Genomic DNA, 17,026 nt, shown 5'->3' with positions numbered 1-17,026 from the left:
TTAAATATTGCTTCCTGTGTGTTTTGGTAATGATTGGAGTAATTCAAGTGTCTTGTGTCTTTGTAAGCTACTGCTGCCATTTGTTAGCTATCTGGGTCTTTGGAAAGCATGGTCAGAAATTACTTCATAATTTTCTGTTCTTAGCTTTTGCTATAATGAAAATCTATATGTAGTATTTATTACTATTGTAATGAACCAATGGATGATTTTTGCCTTTTTTTTTTTTTTTTTTTGAGGTGGGGGAGTGGGGTCACACTCTGTCACCTAAGCTGGAGTGCAGTGGTGCAATCTTGGCTCACTGCAGCCTCCACCTCCCAGGTTCAAGCAACTCTCCCACATCAGCCTCCTACACAACTGTGACTACAGGCTGCGCCACCACACCTGGCTAATTTTTGTTTATTTGTTTGTTTGTTTGTTTTTTTGGTGGAGACAGGATTTCACTATGTTGGCCAGGCCGGTCTTGGAACTCCTGACCTCGGGTGATCCACCTGCCTCAGCCTCCGAAAGTGCTAGGATTACAGGCATGAGCCACTGCACCTGGATGGTTTTTGCTTATTTTTCATTTTTGCTTTTTACCAGGTTATTATTCTTTTATGGGTGAATTTAAAGGAATTGATATAAATTAGGTTGACAGATTTGAGCTAATACAAGAACGTAGTCTTTTCGCACTTATTGGAAAGCCTCTGGTTTTTATTATTCACATCACATTTAGACTTTAGGTAATTCTTTAAAATAGTAATTCATTTGCATGTGGTGGCTTATGCCTGTAATCCTAGCACTTTGGGAGACTGAGGTGGGAGGACTACTTTAGGACAGGAGTTTGAGACTAACCTGGGAAACGTAACATCCAGTGTTTAGCTGATGATTAAATCTTCTCTACCAAATTCTGATATACAAAGGAGTGAATATAAATTACGCATTAATCACTCATAAATGGAATACTGATGGGCATGTTTCGTTTTTAAAGTAATTTTTCACTTTTCTTTGTTTTGAAGCTGCTTCTCAGCCTGTTGATAACCATGTTAGCCCATCTTCCTTCTTGTGCCAGACACCAGCATCACCAGCCAGATACTCACCAGTTTCTAAAGCAGTGCTTGGAGATGATGAGATTACAAGGTAAGGAATTTAACATTCATTCTTCTTGCATAAAATCAATTATTAAATTGAGTTTTAATCAGCCATGTAACATAGCCACAATTTTTAGGACTAAAAAATTTTATTGACAGTTAATGAGCTTAAAGCTTTATTTTTCCCTTTGGAGGATTCATTGAAGATCCTGAAATATACAAATGTTTTATTTTTACAAATAAATTACTGCTCTTTTTTAAAAATTAATATTGCTTTTCTTTAAGGCTTGGTAAATTGTCCTTAGGAATTAGCTTAGTAAAACTAAGTTAAGAAAATTCTCATGCATATTTAAACTAACATTTTATATATTCCTTATATATACCATAAAAATATGGCAGTTATTTAATTTGTGTTCAGAATTCAACAAATGGTGGGTTTGGTTTGGTTTTAGCAGCAGGGTCTTACTCTTGCCCAGGCTGAAGTGCAGTGGTATGATCATAAGTCACTGCAGCCTCGAACTCCTAGACTCAAGCTATCTCCTATATCTGCCTAAGTACTAAAATTACAGTCATGAGCCCCTGTACCTGGCTACTGGTGGGTTTGTTTGTTTGTTATATATTCTTGATATTCTGGCACACAAAATTTACTTTCATCTAAAATTACTAACTGAACTGAAATGTGTAGATTAACTGTCTTTTTAGTCCCAAAGAATTCCAGTGAGGTAGAAAAAAAATTGGTGAAGAGACATTGTAGATCTTTTTCACATTGTTCAATATAGTAATAAGACACTGTACAGTTTGCTTTCTAATTTGTACACATATATTGTAGATTTAACATTAAAATGTGTGCCAAGTAATATGTGTTTTTGTGTTTATTGATTACATTATTAGCATTATTATTATTTTTTACTTATCAGACTTCTGATTCTAGGCAGTGATCTTAAGGACAGATATGAGTGTTTGTCTCTTTTTTTTCCATAAAGAATTAGCAATGTTGGAAACTTAATAGGTTGTCAGTAATTGTGTTTGGGATGAAAATTAGCAGAAATTAGCAATGTTGGAAACTTAATAGGTTGTCATTAATTGTGTTTGGGATGAAAATTAGCAGAAAGAATAGTGTTCTTATTTGTTTGTGATAGGAGTATCCAAAGCTGCTAGTCTTCAGGCAGTGCTTCTGGAGTGATCTTTCATGGCCGTTTATTTTTGTTACTTTCTAATAGTGCCTATTTAAGGCAGTCAAGAGGGAAACTATAATACCGAATGGCTTATCTAGTCTTTAGTCTCTTTGTATACTTTTGCAAACTAAAAGATAAGTTATATTTGCACCTTGATTGCTGTTCCTCGTGCTTCTTCAGTTGAATCTCTTGTCTAGAATATTATATTGGACTTTGATGTATTACTGTATAACAGGACTACCTGTTTTTTATTTTTTATTTTTTTTTCTTTGGGACAGAGTTTCCCTCTTGTTACCCAGGCTGGAGTGCAATGGCACGATCTCGGCTCACCGCAACCTCCTCCTCCTGGGTTCAGGCAATTCTCCTGCCTCAGCCTCCTGAGTAGCTGGGATTACAGGCACGCGCCACCATGCCCAGCTAATTTTTTGTATTTTTAGTAGAGACGGGGTTTCACCGTGTTGACCAGGATGGTCTTGATCTCTTGACCTCGTGATCCACCCGCCTCGGCCTCCCAAAGTGCTGGGATTACAGGCTTGAGCCACCGCGCCCGGCCAGGACTACCTGTTTTCGTACTATTCTGTGAAACTCAGGTGGTTCATTACTGGATGTGTCTTCTTAAAATGGTATATATTTTACCACTCCCTTTTGATAATCACAGTACTTTGTGATAATGAAGTACAAAATCTTTGCCCAGACATGAGAAGTTCTTCACAATTTGACTGTAAGCAGTCTTTTTTTTTTTTTTTTTTTTTTTTTTTTTGAGACAGAGTCTTGCTCTGTTGCCAGGCGCCAGGCAGGAGTGCAGTGGCGCAATCTCGGGTCACTGTAACCTCCACTTCCCAGGTTCAAGCAATTCTCCTGCATCAGCCTCCCTAGTAGCTGGGACTACAGACACGCACCACCACATCTAGCTAATTTTTTTATGTTTTAGTAGAAACGGGATTTCACCATGTTGGCAAGGATGGTCTCGATCTCTTGACCTCATGATCCGCCCGCCTCGGCCTCCCAAAGTGCTGGGATTACAGGCGTGAGCCACTGTGCCTGGCCAACCATAAGCAGTCTTTCAGAAATTACCAATATCAAAAAAGTGAAAAAAATCACAACATACCTACACTTTGGTTCTAAGGTTTATTATTAATAGATTTATTGAGATATGAATCACATGCCAAAAATTTCACCTGTATAAAATACACAGTTCAGGGCTGGGCACAGTGGATCACTCCCAGCACTTAGGGAGGCCTAGGCGGGCAGATCACCTGAGGTCAGGAGTTCGAGATCAGCCTGATCAACATGGAGAGACCCCGTCTCTACTAAATATATAAAATTAGCTGGGCATAGTGGCGCATGCTTGTAATCCCAGCTACTCAGGAGGCTGAGGCAGGAGAATCGCTTGAACCTGGGAGATGGAGGTGGCAGTGAGCCTAGATTGCACCATCGAACTCCAGCCTGGGTGACGAGCGAAACTCAGTCTCAAAAGAAAAAAGAAAAAAAAGCATAAACAATTCAATTTGTGGTATATTACTTCAGTTTTTAAAAATTGTAGTGAAATATATGTAACATAAAATTTGGCATTTTAACTATTTTTAAGTGTATACAATTCAGTATTGTTAATTGGATTCACAGTTTTGTGCATCCATCACTATTTGCAAAACCTTTTTATTACTTAAGACAAACTCTGTGACCATTAAGCAATAATTCTCCCTTCTACTGTCTTCCCAGCCCCTGGTAATCTTTAGTCACTTTCTGTCTTTATGAATTTGCCTATTCTAGATAGTTTATATAAGTGGAACCATATAATATTTATCATTTTGTGACTGCCCTATTTCACTTAAAGTAATATTTTCAAGATACGTTAGCACGTATCAGAATTTCATTCCTTTTTATGACAATACTGTTCCATTACACGTATATGCTACATTTTGTTTGTTCATCTAATGATGAGCCCTTGAGTTATTTTCACCTTTTGGTTATTGTGAATAATGCTGTAACAAATACTGACATGCAAGTATCTATTGAAATCACTGCTTTCAGTTACTTAGAATATATATGTAAAGGTGGAATTGTTGGGTCGTATGGTAATTCTGTGTTAGCTTTTTGAGGAACCACTAAACTATTTTCCGTGGTGCCTGCACCTTATATTCTCACTATGAGTTGCAATTTCTTGACGTCCTCATCAAGACTTGTTACTTTTTGTTTTGTGTTTTTTTATAGCCATCCTAGTAGGCCTAAAGTATCTCATTATTTTTATGTCTATTTCCCTAGTGACTAGTGATGTTGAGCACCTTTTCATGTACTTATATTGTTTGAAAATCAGAATGTATTTTCCCCTGGAAATAGTGTTCAATTTTAGCTGAGTATTTTTTAATCAAGTATAATTTCCTAATAAAAAATTCTTAATTCATACGTGTTTTAAAGCATAGCAGGAACACTAAACCCGGAATTCACCATCTAATATAGGTAATAAAACATCACCAATATGGTAAAACCTACCTGTGCCCCTGCAAATATGTTTTAATTATTTCATATAAAAAGCCTGCAGATGGGCGATTCCAGGGTTGGTATAGCAATCTTAGGTCCATGGTGCCTTTGGTATACTCTTGGTTTCACCTTCCTGATTATAATATGTTGAAACCAGTAAAGGGATTTTATTATTCAGCTGTGTGGGGTTTTGTTTGTTTTGTTTTGTTCTGTTTTGTTTTTTGAGGAAAGGAAGGTAGTAATAATGTTTTGTCCTTGTTAGGTAGGGTCTGTCTAACTTTAGAAAATTTTACAAGGAAACAGTAAAATTTCCCTGTATTTACAAGAGGTTAGAATGGGGTTATACCCTAACTTTAGCAAAGGGGCATGGGACTGCAGTGACTTATTTAGAATGGTTATGATTCATCCCTTTGAGATTAGAGGAAGGGCCTACCTTCTCTAATACAAAAGGATAGCTGCCTTTGAAACATCTAACTAGGGGCAGTGATTGCTTTGAAGGCAATAAAGCGTGTGCAACATCAGTTTTTCATGAGTATGTATATTTCCTGATTAAGTTCTTTATGTTATCACTTTTAAATTTCCATATTGTTTTTTCTTTTTTTTTTTTCATTTCTGTTTTATATAACACAGGTATTTGCTTTTATATAAAGTTAAATTTTTTCCTTCAGTTCGTGGGCTTTGAATCTCTTTATCCCATAGTTTTAGAAAAAAATCATTTATATTTTGTCTAGCTTTCTTAGTAGTTTGATAATATAAAAATTATCAATAGGTAGTTCTCACTGAAAGAATATCAGGTTTTTATAAAATTTCCAAGATACTGAATATTTTTTTAATTTTTAGGGAACCTAGAAAAGTTGTTCTTCATCGTGGCTCAACAGGCCTAGGTTTCAACATTGTAGGAGGAGAAGATGGAGAAGGAATATTTATTTCCTTTATCTTAGCTGGAGGACCTGCTGATCTAAGTGGAGAGCTCAGAAAAGGAGATCGTATTATATCGGTAAGACATGTTAATCAAGATAATGATTTTATTGTTTTCACTGGACCTATTTTTAAAGCAAGATTTTTTTTTTAATATCCTAAAGTATTGGGGATATCTTAGTTCTCTTTTTATCATTTTACAGCTTAATTGTAGAATTATAGTGTCAGAGAACACATTTTTGTATAATAGGTTTTCTTTTGATATTCGACTCTTCTAAAGGGTCAGTTTTTATAAATGTGCTTGAAGAAAGTATGTGTTCTGTATTTGTTGACTGGAAAATTTGCTGTGTGTCTATTAACTCAAGCTTTTTACTTATGTAGTTACTTATGTACTTCTTTATACTTTAATCTGTTAACTTCTTGATCTGTCTTCTTGATCCATTGTTAAAAGCCAATTGTTTTTAAAGCTATCCAAATATGGCAGTGGGTTCTACAGTTTCTCCTCATAGCATGAGCTTTTTTATTAGTATGTCTTTTGAAATTGTGTTATTAGGTACACATAGTTTTGTACTTGTTATTATGTAATGATCATCTTCATTTATAATAATGGCTTTGCTCTAGAATCTATATTGTCTGATATTAATGTGGCCAATTTTTTTTTGGCTTCATATTTGTGTCATGTTTTCTCCTCTTTTTACTTTCAATTTGTCTGTGTGCTTATGTTGTTACCGATACAATTTTTGACTAAAACTTACTTGTAGTTCTACTGTGACAGACTTTGGGAAGCTTTAATTCTAATCATGCCATTTATAATGTTTTACTTCTGTTTTATGTTTATACCCATAAATTGTCGTTTTTATTTTTGTTTATTAAAAGTTAAACCACAGGGCATACAATTTTTGTTTACTATCCCATCTTGTGTCTTTCTTCTTCTGTGTTTCTCAGTAGACCGCTAACAGCATTTGGATTGGACTGTTTTTCGTTGTATAGGACCATCTTGCTCATTATAGAAAATTACCTTTTCTAAAAGCTTTCATGTACATGCTAGTAGATGTGCATGCTACATGCTAGTAAAACTCCCTAGTCATTGTAAAAAGCAAAAATGCCCCTGAAATATCCAAATGCGCCGTAGTGTGAGCCTTTGGTTTGTCCTTTCAGCAGTGGTTCCTTAATTGTAAATACTCTAGACTTTGTCTGAAAATATTTTTATTTTATTTCACTTTAAAATTTAGTTCAGTCTAGAATTACAGGTTGATAGCTGTTATCACTCAGCATTTTGAAGATACTGTTTTATATTGTCTGGTATGTTTTGTTTGTATTTAACAAAAAAGGTCTACTCTGTCTTGTTAGTAGGTGATTTGTGGGGGGTTTTTCCTGGATGCTTTTAAGATGCTTTGTCTTTGGTGTACTGCAGTTTCACTAAAATGTGAAACTCTGTGTCTAGCATATTATTTATCCTGTTTGGGATTCATTATGCTTAGTGAATCAAAAGAATCATGTCTTTTATCGGTTCTGGAAACTTAGCCATTTTCTTTTCAAATTTTGCCCTTCCCATGTTATATGTACTCTGTCCCTAAACTCCTATGAGTAGATGTTAATCTGGTTTTCATTTTTTAACCCCAGTTTCACATTTACAGTTCTATCTCCTTGTAATTCATTTCACTCATTTCTTCAGGTCTGTTTTCTAGTTTGTAATGTGGCCAATTTTTTTTGGCTTCATATTTGTGTCATGTTTTCTCCTCTTTTTACTTTCAATTTGTCTGTGTGCTTATGTTGTTACCTATACAATTTTTGACTAAAACTTACTTGTAGTAAGTTTCTTTCTTTTATTTTTTCAAAGGCACGGCTTCCGTGCATTACCTAGGCTGGAGTATGTAGGCTATTCACAGGCACAATCGTAGAGCACTATTATGGCCTCAGACTTCTGGGCTCATACCATACTCCTGCCTGAGCGTCCCAAGAAACTGAAGCTGTAGCAGCTTAAATTTTCTTATCTATATCTAATCTGCTTTTAAGTCAAAGCTACGATTTTAAGATGCAGAAATTGTCAGCTTGGTTCAAAAATGCAAGACCAAACTATATACTGTTTGTCAGAAACGTACTTTAAATATAAAGGCCCATGTATTGTAAGTAAAAGAGTGAAAGGAGGTACATTATGCAAATAGCATACTAAAGCTTCTGTCTTAATATGAGACAAAATAGAATTTAAGACAAATAATGTTATTGCACATGAATTTCATAATTATAAAAGCAGCAAGAATGATGAAAGTATCATTTCATCAAGAAGACATACCTATAATACTTTCAAAATCCATGAAGTGTAAATTGTCAGAACAAGGAAGAAAATGGACAAATCTGCAGTCGCATTTGGAGATTTAAATGCCCTCTTCTTTCATTAATAGAACCAGTAGACATAAGGAAAAGAAGAAGAGTCTCATTTCTTATTTCATTTCATATAGAAAAATTAACTTGAAATGGACCATAGAACTAAAATTCTAAAAGAAAACATACAAGGAAAACTTAGTGAACATGGATTAGACACATTTCTTAAATAGTACCAGAGGACTACAAGTCAGTTCGATAGAGAAGGGAAAGTCTTTTTAACAATTGGTGCTGTAATAACTAGATATCTGTATACAAAATTATAAACCTAAACCAGTCTTGCTCCAGACATAAAATTTAATTCTAGATGGATTATAGATCTAAGTTTAAAATTCAGAACCATAATCTTCCTAGAAGAAAATGTCAGAGACTATGTTTGCACACCTAGAGTAGCCAACAGTTCCTTGGACAAAATGCATAAAACACTAACCATAAAAAAGATGCCATTAAGAAACCAAATACTTTGGGTGAGGTGACTCTTGCTTATAATCCCAGTGACTTAGGAGGCTGAGGCAGAAGGATCTCTTGAGGCCAGGTGTTTGAAAGCAGCCTGATCAACATAGCAAGAATTCATCTTAAAAAAAAAAAAAACTTTTTTTTTTTTTTTTTTTTTTTTAATTAGCCAGGCATAGTGGTGGGTACTTGTAGTCCCAGCTACTTGGGAGGCTAAGGCAGGAGGATCACTTCAGCTTAAGTGTTTGAAGCTACAGTGAGCTTTGATCCCACCACTGCACTCCAGCCTGGGCAACAGAGCAAGACCGTGTCTTTAAAAAAAAAAAAAAGAAAGAAAGAAAGAAAGAAAAAAACAAATAGATAGGCTGCACAGTGGTTAAAAAATATTCTCAGCACATATATGACATGCTACTTGTATCTAGAATATATAAATATCTCCTATAAATCAACCATAAAAAAAATGAGTGACCCAATTAAAAATGCACAAAAGACTTGAGCAGACACATCAAAAAAGGTATGTGAGTGGCCAATAACCACGTGAAAAGGTGCTTAACTTAGGCATCAGAGAAGTGTAAAAACCACAGTGAATAAAGAGATTTGTAGGGATTTGGATGAGAGTGAGGTAATTGTTCCATACCTTGATTGTGGGTGGCTGCATGAAATTCACATTTACCAAAACTTAACTATACGTGAAAAACGATTAATTATGCCTAGGTAAAAATAGGTATTCTTAAAGTCATAATGAAATACTATATCCCACTTAGTTGAATGACAAAAAAAAAAAATAACAACATTCATTGATGAGGATGTGGAGCAACTGCAGCCCTCATTCATTACTTGTGGACATATAAAATGGTATATCACTACAAGACCTTTTAGGAAGGTTTTTAAGAAGTTAAACATAAAATTAACCTTATCACCACAGTTTTACCCAGGACAAATGAAAGCATACATTGACAAAAACACTTTGACAAAAACATTCTTAACAGCTTTATTCATAATCTAGATCTTGAAATAACCCAAGTTTCCATCAACAGGAAAATTTCTAAACAGATTGTGGCATGTTTACACAATATACTACTACTCAGCAATAAAAGTGAACAACTACTAAAATACAAAGCAAGTGTGTTGAGCAAAACAGATAAACAAAAATACATACTATTTAATTCCAGTTACATGATAATCTTGAGCAGGTACTAATTTGTGGTGCTATAAGTCAGAAAGTAGTTGCCAGTGATTGGGACTGACTATAAAGTTGCACAGTTGAACATCAATGGAAAAGATACATGTCTTGTTTGGGGTAATGGTTTCACGACTTATACAATTAGCAAAATCCTTTCAGCTGAGCTGTTCAAATTTCCACATTTTATTGTTTGTGAAACACACTGTAATTCTTAAAGTAAATTATAGTATGATAAGGAAAAGTTAGTGGCAAGGAATGGACTTAAAAGATAAATATTGTTGAACAAATTACCTAGTTATTTAGGCAAATAAAATTAGCTTAGAGCCTCACTTCATACTTTGTGTCAAAATAAATTTCCATTTAGCCTAGAGTTCAGTAATAGACATTTTTAAATTGTCCATTTGGAACCATTTTATATAGGTTATTGACACACTGCTAAAGTGTGTGAACCAACCAACTCAATCTAGTTCATCCAGAACATTCATGGTTTGAGAACTGAATGCCCCAGGTCTGGAAACCCTTTGGTTTTAAACCCTCGATTTTAAAACTGAAAGTCTCAGGGCAGCAGCTCACTCTAATGTGAGTGCAGTTAAATGCAGCATTATGTTTAACAGTATGCTCAGTAACCTTAAAATTTTAATGCTTACTGAGCTTCTCTAGGGAAATGCCCTGAAAGCACTAGGGAATAGTAGACTGATCAAAAAACTTAAAAGGAAAATTGGAGGAATGAATTCTTAATAAGGCCTTTGAAAACCTTCAGTGTATTCCTTGGAACCAGAAGGCCACACACGTGTTCAGGGCTGTGCACATGCTCAGAAAAGACCAGAAAAGGCCTTAAAACTCTCACCTCTAGCTGATCATGTGCCTCTGTGCAAGCAGGAAGTGACAATTTAAGGCAGTTGTTAACTGCTTATCTGAATGTTAAAGGTAGGCCCCCAACACGCTCACATAGCCCTTGAAGTTTCAGGCATTTAAAGAAATATCTGTTCAGTCATTAAGCTAACTAGGCAGAGACTTCAGTGGCCAGACACAACAAAGAATACAGACTTTATAACATTAAGAAAAGTCACTGAAAGACAACAATGACAAACCCCGACAGGAGAACAGGTCTGATATCCAGAGTTGCCATATTATATTTATTTTAATTTTTCAATATAAAATTTTGAGACAAGCAGAAGGAAAAGTATGGCCCATATACAGGAGAAAAATGCAATCAATGAAAATTGTCCCTAGGGAAGCTCAGACATGGACGTACTATATAAAGACATTAAACCAGCTCTTTTAAATATGTTCAAAGAATAAAAGAAAACCATCCTATAGACTGAGAGTAAAGGAATATCACCAAGTAAAAAATATCAATAAAGAGTTAAAATTATCAGTAAGAACCAAATAGAAATTCTGGAGTTCAAAAATACAATAAATTAAAAATTCTCTAGACAAGTCACCAGCAGATTTGAGCTGGCAGAAGAAAGAATCAGCAAACTTGAAGATGGGTGAATTAAGATTTTGATGCCGAAGAACTGAACAGTAACAAAAAAGAGTGAAAAAAAATAACAGCTTCAGAGACCTATGGGATATTATCAAGTGTACCAACATAATGGGAGTGCATAAAAGATGGGAAAGAGAGAGAATGGAAGAAAGAATATTTCAATAAATACTGGCCCAAAACTTCTAAAATTTGATGAAAACCAAGAAGCTCAATGAACTCCAAGTTGAATTAAAGAGATCTACAATGTAGGCACATTACAATCAAACTGTCTAAAGCTGAAGGCAGAATCTTGAAAGTAGCAAAAAGAAGTGACTCATCATCCTCAAGATTAATGGCTGATTTCTCATCAGAAACCATGGAGGTCAGAAAGCAGTGAAATAACATATTCAAAATTCTGGAAAGAAAAAAACTCTGTTGACTATAACTCTATATCCAACAAAACTGTCTTTGAAAATAAAGGAGAAATCAGGATATTTCCAGATAAACAAAAGCTGAAAGAGTTCATCTCTCAAAACCTGCCCTATAGGAAATACTAAAGAGAATCCTGCAGACTAAAATGAAAGAAAACTAGAGAGTAACTCAAATCTATGTGAAGAAATAAAGATCATAAGTGAAGGCAACTACATAGGTAAATATAAACCAACATAAGGTATTATTTTAGATGTAACTCTTTTTCTCCAACCTGATTGTAAAAACAACTGAATAAAGCAATAATTACAAATTAGATGTGCACACATTTTCTAAAGATGTAATTAACATGACATCATCACCACAAAGGGGTAAAGAAACTAGGTTTGTATAAAATGTTTGTTTATTTTTAGAGGTAGCATCTCACTGTGTCACCCACGCTGGAGTGCAGTGGTACAGTCATAGCTCACTGCAGCCTCGAACTCATTCGCTCAGGCAATCCTGCTGCATCAGCCTCCTGAGTAGCTAGGACTGCAGGTATGCACCACCACACCCAGCTAAATTTTTTTCTGTATTTTTTTAGAGATGAGGGTCTCACTATGTTGCCCAGCCAGGCCTCAAACTGTTGTACTCAAGTGATGCTCCTGCTTCAGTCCTCTTGCCTGAGCCACCTGAGTCACTGGGGTTATAGTCGAGAGCCACCACCCATCTGGCTTTAAATTTTTACTTGTAATCCAAGATAACCACTAAGAAAATTACTAAAAAGTATATGTAGTATAAGAAATGACATGGGAATTAAAATGATACACTAGGAAACATCTACGTAATACAAAAATAATGTAGTCATTTAGGAATAGAAAAAGAAAACACAAGACATAGAACACAGCTAATTGAAGTAAATTCCACATTATCAGTAATTATGTTAAATATAAATGGATTAAGCACTCCAGTTAAAAGGCAAAAACGTTGATAGAGTAGATTAAAAAACAGAATCCAACTATACAGGGTCTACAAGAGAGACACTTTATACTCAAAGACATAAAAAGTTTGAAAGTAAAAGAGTGGAAAAGATACATTACACAAAAGTAGCCGAAAGACACCTAGTGTGGCTATACTAATATCAAGTATACTTTAAGAAAAAAATATTACTAAAGGCAAAAGACATCTATAATATATATATCATTATATAGTCATACGTGTATTTTATAGTTAGATACTCTATAATTACCAATACATTTCTAGAAAGACATAGCTATTGAAACTAACTCAAGAATAGAAAATTTTTAAAAATTTATAACAAGTAAGGATATTGAATTAGTAATCAAAAACTTCCAAAACACAAAAATCCCAGACCAGATAGCTGCACTAGTACATTCTGCCAAACATTTAAAGAATTAGCACCAGTCATTCACAAACTCTTCCCCAAAAAGGAACAAGCATGAGGAATGCTTTTCAGCTCATTCTATGTGGCCAATATTATCCTTATACTGAACCAAAGATATCACAAGAAGAAAAAATTACAAATCAATATCCCATATGAATATAGATATAAAAAGCAACAAAATAACAACCGGAATCCAGCAGCATGAAAGGGGATGAGATTCCATAACCAAATGGAATTTATTTAAGGAATGCATGGTTAATTCAACATAGAAAAATGTTTCTATGTTATTTAACATAGAAACATACTTACCAATCAAAGTAAGACACCATCTTAATAAAGGACATAAACCACATGATATCTCAGTAGACACAGAAAAAGCAATTGTCATAAACCAGCAGGTTTTCATTATAAAAACACTGAATAAACTAGGAATAAAAGCAAACTTCATGATAAAGAGCATCTCCAGAAACCTGATAGCTGACATCATACTAAATGGTGAGAGACTGAAAGCTTTCCCTTTAAAATCAGGAACAAGACAAGGGTTTCTGCTCTTCCTACAGTTCTATTCAACATTGTCCTGGAGGTTCTAGGAATTAGGCAAGATTTAAAAGAAAAAAAGGCTACCAGAATAAAAAGCAAGAAAACTATTTGCAGATGACAATTCTTGTTTAGAGAAAATCTTAAAGACTATCAAGGTAATAAACAATTTCAGTAAAGTTACAGGATAGAGAAAGAAAACATTTATAATAGTATCAAAAAGAATAAAATAAGTATAAATTTAAGGAAGTGGATAAGCAAAAGTGTATATCCATTTTTAATGGATTGTAGCGGAGCATTATTTAGCCATAATAAGGAATGCAGTACTGATATATGCTCCAAGGATGAACCCTGAAAATATGTTAAGCGAAAGAAGCCAAGCACAGATGGCCGCATATTATATATCCCATTTATTTGAAATATATGGAATAGGTAAATTCGTAGGGTCAGAAAGTAGATTCATAGTTGCCAAGGATGAAGAGGAGACACAGGAGTGACTGTCAGTGGACACAGAGTTTCTTTCTGGGGTGATGAAAATATTTTGGAATTAGGTGGTAATGATGGTTGCACAACCTTGCGAATGTACTAAAAACCACTAAACTATACGCTTTAAAAATGTGAATTCTATGGTATGTGAATTATTTCTCAATTTTCAAAAATGTTGGTGCAAATGAAAAAAAAATGACTATACGGCTATTTATACAAATAGGTCTCTCAGTACTGGAATTTCTTCTAAAATATCCTTAATAATGTATCTTCAATTGAAATGTTAATGATAGCGTGGAAAGTCTTTAATAAGTAGTTTTGTTCAACAAATTACACTCTTAAGCGGGTTTGGTGCACAAAAATAATTCATTAACATTTTTCATCTTTTCTACAATAATCTGAAAATTTATTTTTCCTTATATTTCTTGCCTGGTTTGTTCTCCCAGGAACTAGGAGGATTTTCTTTATGCACTAAGTAGAACTATTTATACATTGTATTGAGTTCTGTGTGGCCATCATCAGCAAGAGATATTATCTAATTACCACATTGTTACATTTGTTTAGATTAGGGTTTTCAGATCTTGGTTTTCATTCAAGGGTTCGGGATGGGGGCGGTGTTGCTGGTGGTGCTGGTTTGAGACAGAGTCTCTCTCCGTCACCCAGGCTGGCAGTGGTGCAATCTCAGCTCACTGTAACCTCTGCCTCCTGGGTTCAAGTGATTCTTGCGGCTCAGCCTCCTGAGTAGCTGGGACTACAGGCACACCTGGCTAATTTCTGTGTTTTTAGTAGAACAGGTGTTCACCATGTTGGTCAGGCTGGTCTCAAACTCCTGACGTCAAGTGACCCACCCATCTCAGCTTCCCAAAGTGCTGGGATAACAGGTGTAAGCCACCGTGCTTAGCCTCAAGGGGCATGTATTTTAATTTAGTTGCATAATGGTTTCGTTTTAGAGAATATAAAACACCAGATCTTTATGTGGTTAAAATGTTCTTTATGTATATTTATGATCCCAGGAATTTCTGGGCTCATAGTCAAATTTTTTAAAAGTGATATGTGATCTTTAACAGATTTTAGATTAGATCTCAGCAAAACAAGTTTTTATATAAAAATTGCATGATGATCGTTCCTTTCCAAAAATTTTCAGTGAAGGTCCTGAACATGGCTGTATTCTATTCATTGGTGATTCTCAACTTTTTTTTAATTCAGTATTTAAAGTTTATTACATTCAAGTATAATGCTTCCATTAATGTTCTCTTAAGTTTGTCTTATTGTGAAAAAGGAACAATCTCTTAAGATAATGTACCGTATACACAACACACACACACACACACATACACACACACAGTGTGTGTATGTGTGTGTGTGTGTGTGTACGAACAAAGTATTGGCAACCTTGCAGAAACAAGAATTAAGTTGCCCCTTCTTCTGGAGTAGGATTGGTCACCTACTGGTAGAATTGGATAATTACTTCACCCAAGGAAGCACTCTTTATTCAAAAAAAAAAAAAAAAATTCCTGGTTCATTTAATTAACATTCTAATCAAATCAGTCCTTGCAATCTGAGCTATTTTAATATTTCTAAATAATAGCTTTCCTATTATACTGAAAGAATGGAAGCTTTAGTTTATACAGGAAGAAAAATAATTGGAACTGTGTTGAGCAATAGCCATGAGAATGTGGCAGGAGGTGGGTGGATGCTACAAGCAAAATGAATTTCCCTCTCATTGGTTGAGTCTCTAGTAAAACAAAGTGTGCAAAATGGTGCCACTTGATTTTTCAGGTTCTCAAATTAAGGTACTTTTTTTGATGGATTGATATCCAGCTTTCTGAAGGGAAGTGTTTTGACTTTGCTCACTTGACTAAGCAAAGTGGTTTTAGTAAATAAAATTGCTTTGAATGATAATATTTTGTTTTACTATACAGTATATTTTTAATAAATCAGAATAAGAAACATTTTAGTGGTATGAAAGGTAATATTTTGTTTTACTATACAGTATATTTTTAATAAATCAGAATAAGAAAGAAACATTTTGGTGGTAAAGTTATTGCAACTAATTTTTTAATATATGCCTACTCAAGAATAGGCTATCATAATTTCTAATCAAAGTGATTATCTTCTCCCAAATTAAGATTTGGTTCCATTTACAGGTAAACAGTGTTGACCTCAGAGCTGCCAGTCATGAGCAGGCAGCAGCTGCATTGAAAAATGCTGGCCAAGCTGTCACAATTGTTGCACAATATCGACCTGAAGGTAATAAAATTCTTATTGTCTATAGTTACTCTTATTTTAGTTTTTAAAATTTTTCCTCTTAAATATTGTTTAACTTCCAAGCTTAACTTCCTTTTTTGTACTTTTTTCCAATTTGTTAATCTAGTATTTGTTCAGTCTGAACCTAGTTCCTTTTCCAGATGAAAAGTATTTTTTAATGATGTGGGAACTGGTATCCACAAGTTCTTTTGAGCATTGCACCATTTTGTGGGTTAATTTAACTTTATTTTTTTAATTTGTTCTGTAACTGAAATCGTCATACCTTTTAATGTCCTTTTTACTACCTTATTGATCTGAAAAAAAATAATAAAAACCATTAAGCAGAGATAATGCCCAGTAAAATAATAATGCCTCAAAAAAATTTAAGTCACCCAGGTTTTTTCTAGCTTTTGAATTAAGTTATAATTATTAATATCAAGATTTACGGCATGTTTCTAATAGCTGTTACTACTATTTAAAATAAAGAGAAGAATGCCAAGTTTGGGGTATAATGTGTATCTAGGTAGTAAAGTATCATTGATGTGACCTTATTAAGTTCCTAGGGGAAAAAGGTGGGAATGGAGATTTGAGATCATGCCATATTAAATATATGTAAGACTCTAGTGTACATCAACATAACCACATCTGTAATCAAACCTCAGTGGGATTTAAAAAGCTTAAATACCCAAAAGAATTCATAGCATATTTGTCGATGCTCATAAACAACATGATGAAGAAGGAAAAAATGATGTAAGTAAAGGAGCTAAATGAATAATTCTGTAATTTAGCAACTAATTACATTTATTATTCTTTTTTGGA

At 34.4% G+C, this 17,026-nt stretch overlaps 1 protein-coding gene across 30 annotated transcripts in view; it reads left to right on the top strand.

Annotated features, from left to right (window-relative positions):
• The window catches only part of DLG1 (discs large MAGUK scaffold protein 1), a 291,753-nt gene that overhangs the window by 213,621 nt on the left and 61,106 nt on the right, over positions 1-17,026 (top strand). For all 30 annotated transcript variants that reach the window (XM_032298165.1, XM_032298168.1, XM_032298162.1 and 27 more), the window contains 3 exons: positions 996-1,116; positions 5,561-5,717; positions 16,108-16,210. In XM_032298165.1, coding sequence (XP_032154056.1) covers positions 996-1,116; positions 5,561-5,717; positions 16,108-16,210 — 381 coding nt within the window. The remainder of the gene's footprint in view (positions 1-995; positions 1,117-5,560; positions 5,718-16,107; positions 16,211-17,026) is intronic.

The sequence above is a fragment of the Sapajus apella genome, unplaced genomic scaffold (genome assembly GCF_009761245.1).
Source record: "Sapajus apella isolate SASKATOON/1434 unplaced genomic scaffold, GSC_monkey_1.0 scaffold38, whole genome shotgun sequence".
Classification (NCBI taxonomy): domain Eukaryota; kingdom Metazoa; phylum Chordata; class Mammalia; order Primates; family Cebidae; genus Sapajus; species Sapajus apella.
The sequence above is the reverse complement of the archived record's forward strand: the minus strand, read 5'-3'. Positions and strand labels throughout refer to the sequence as shown.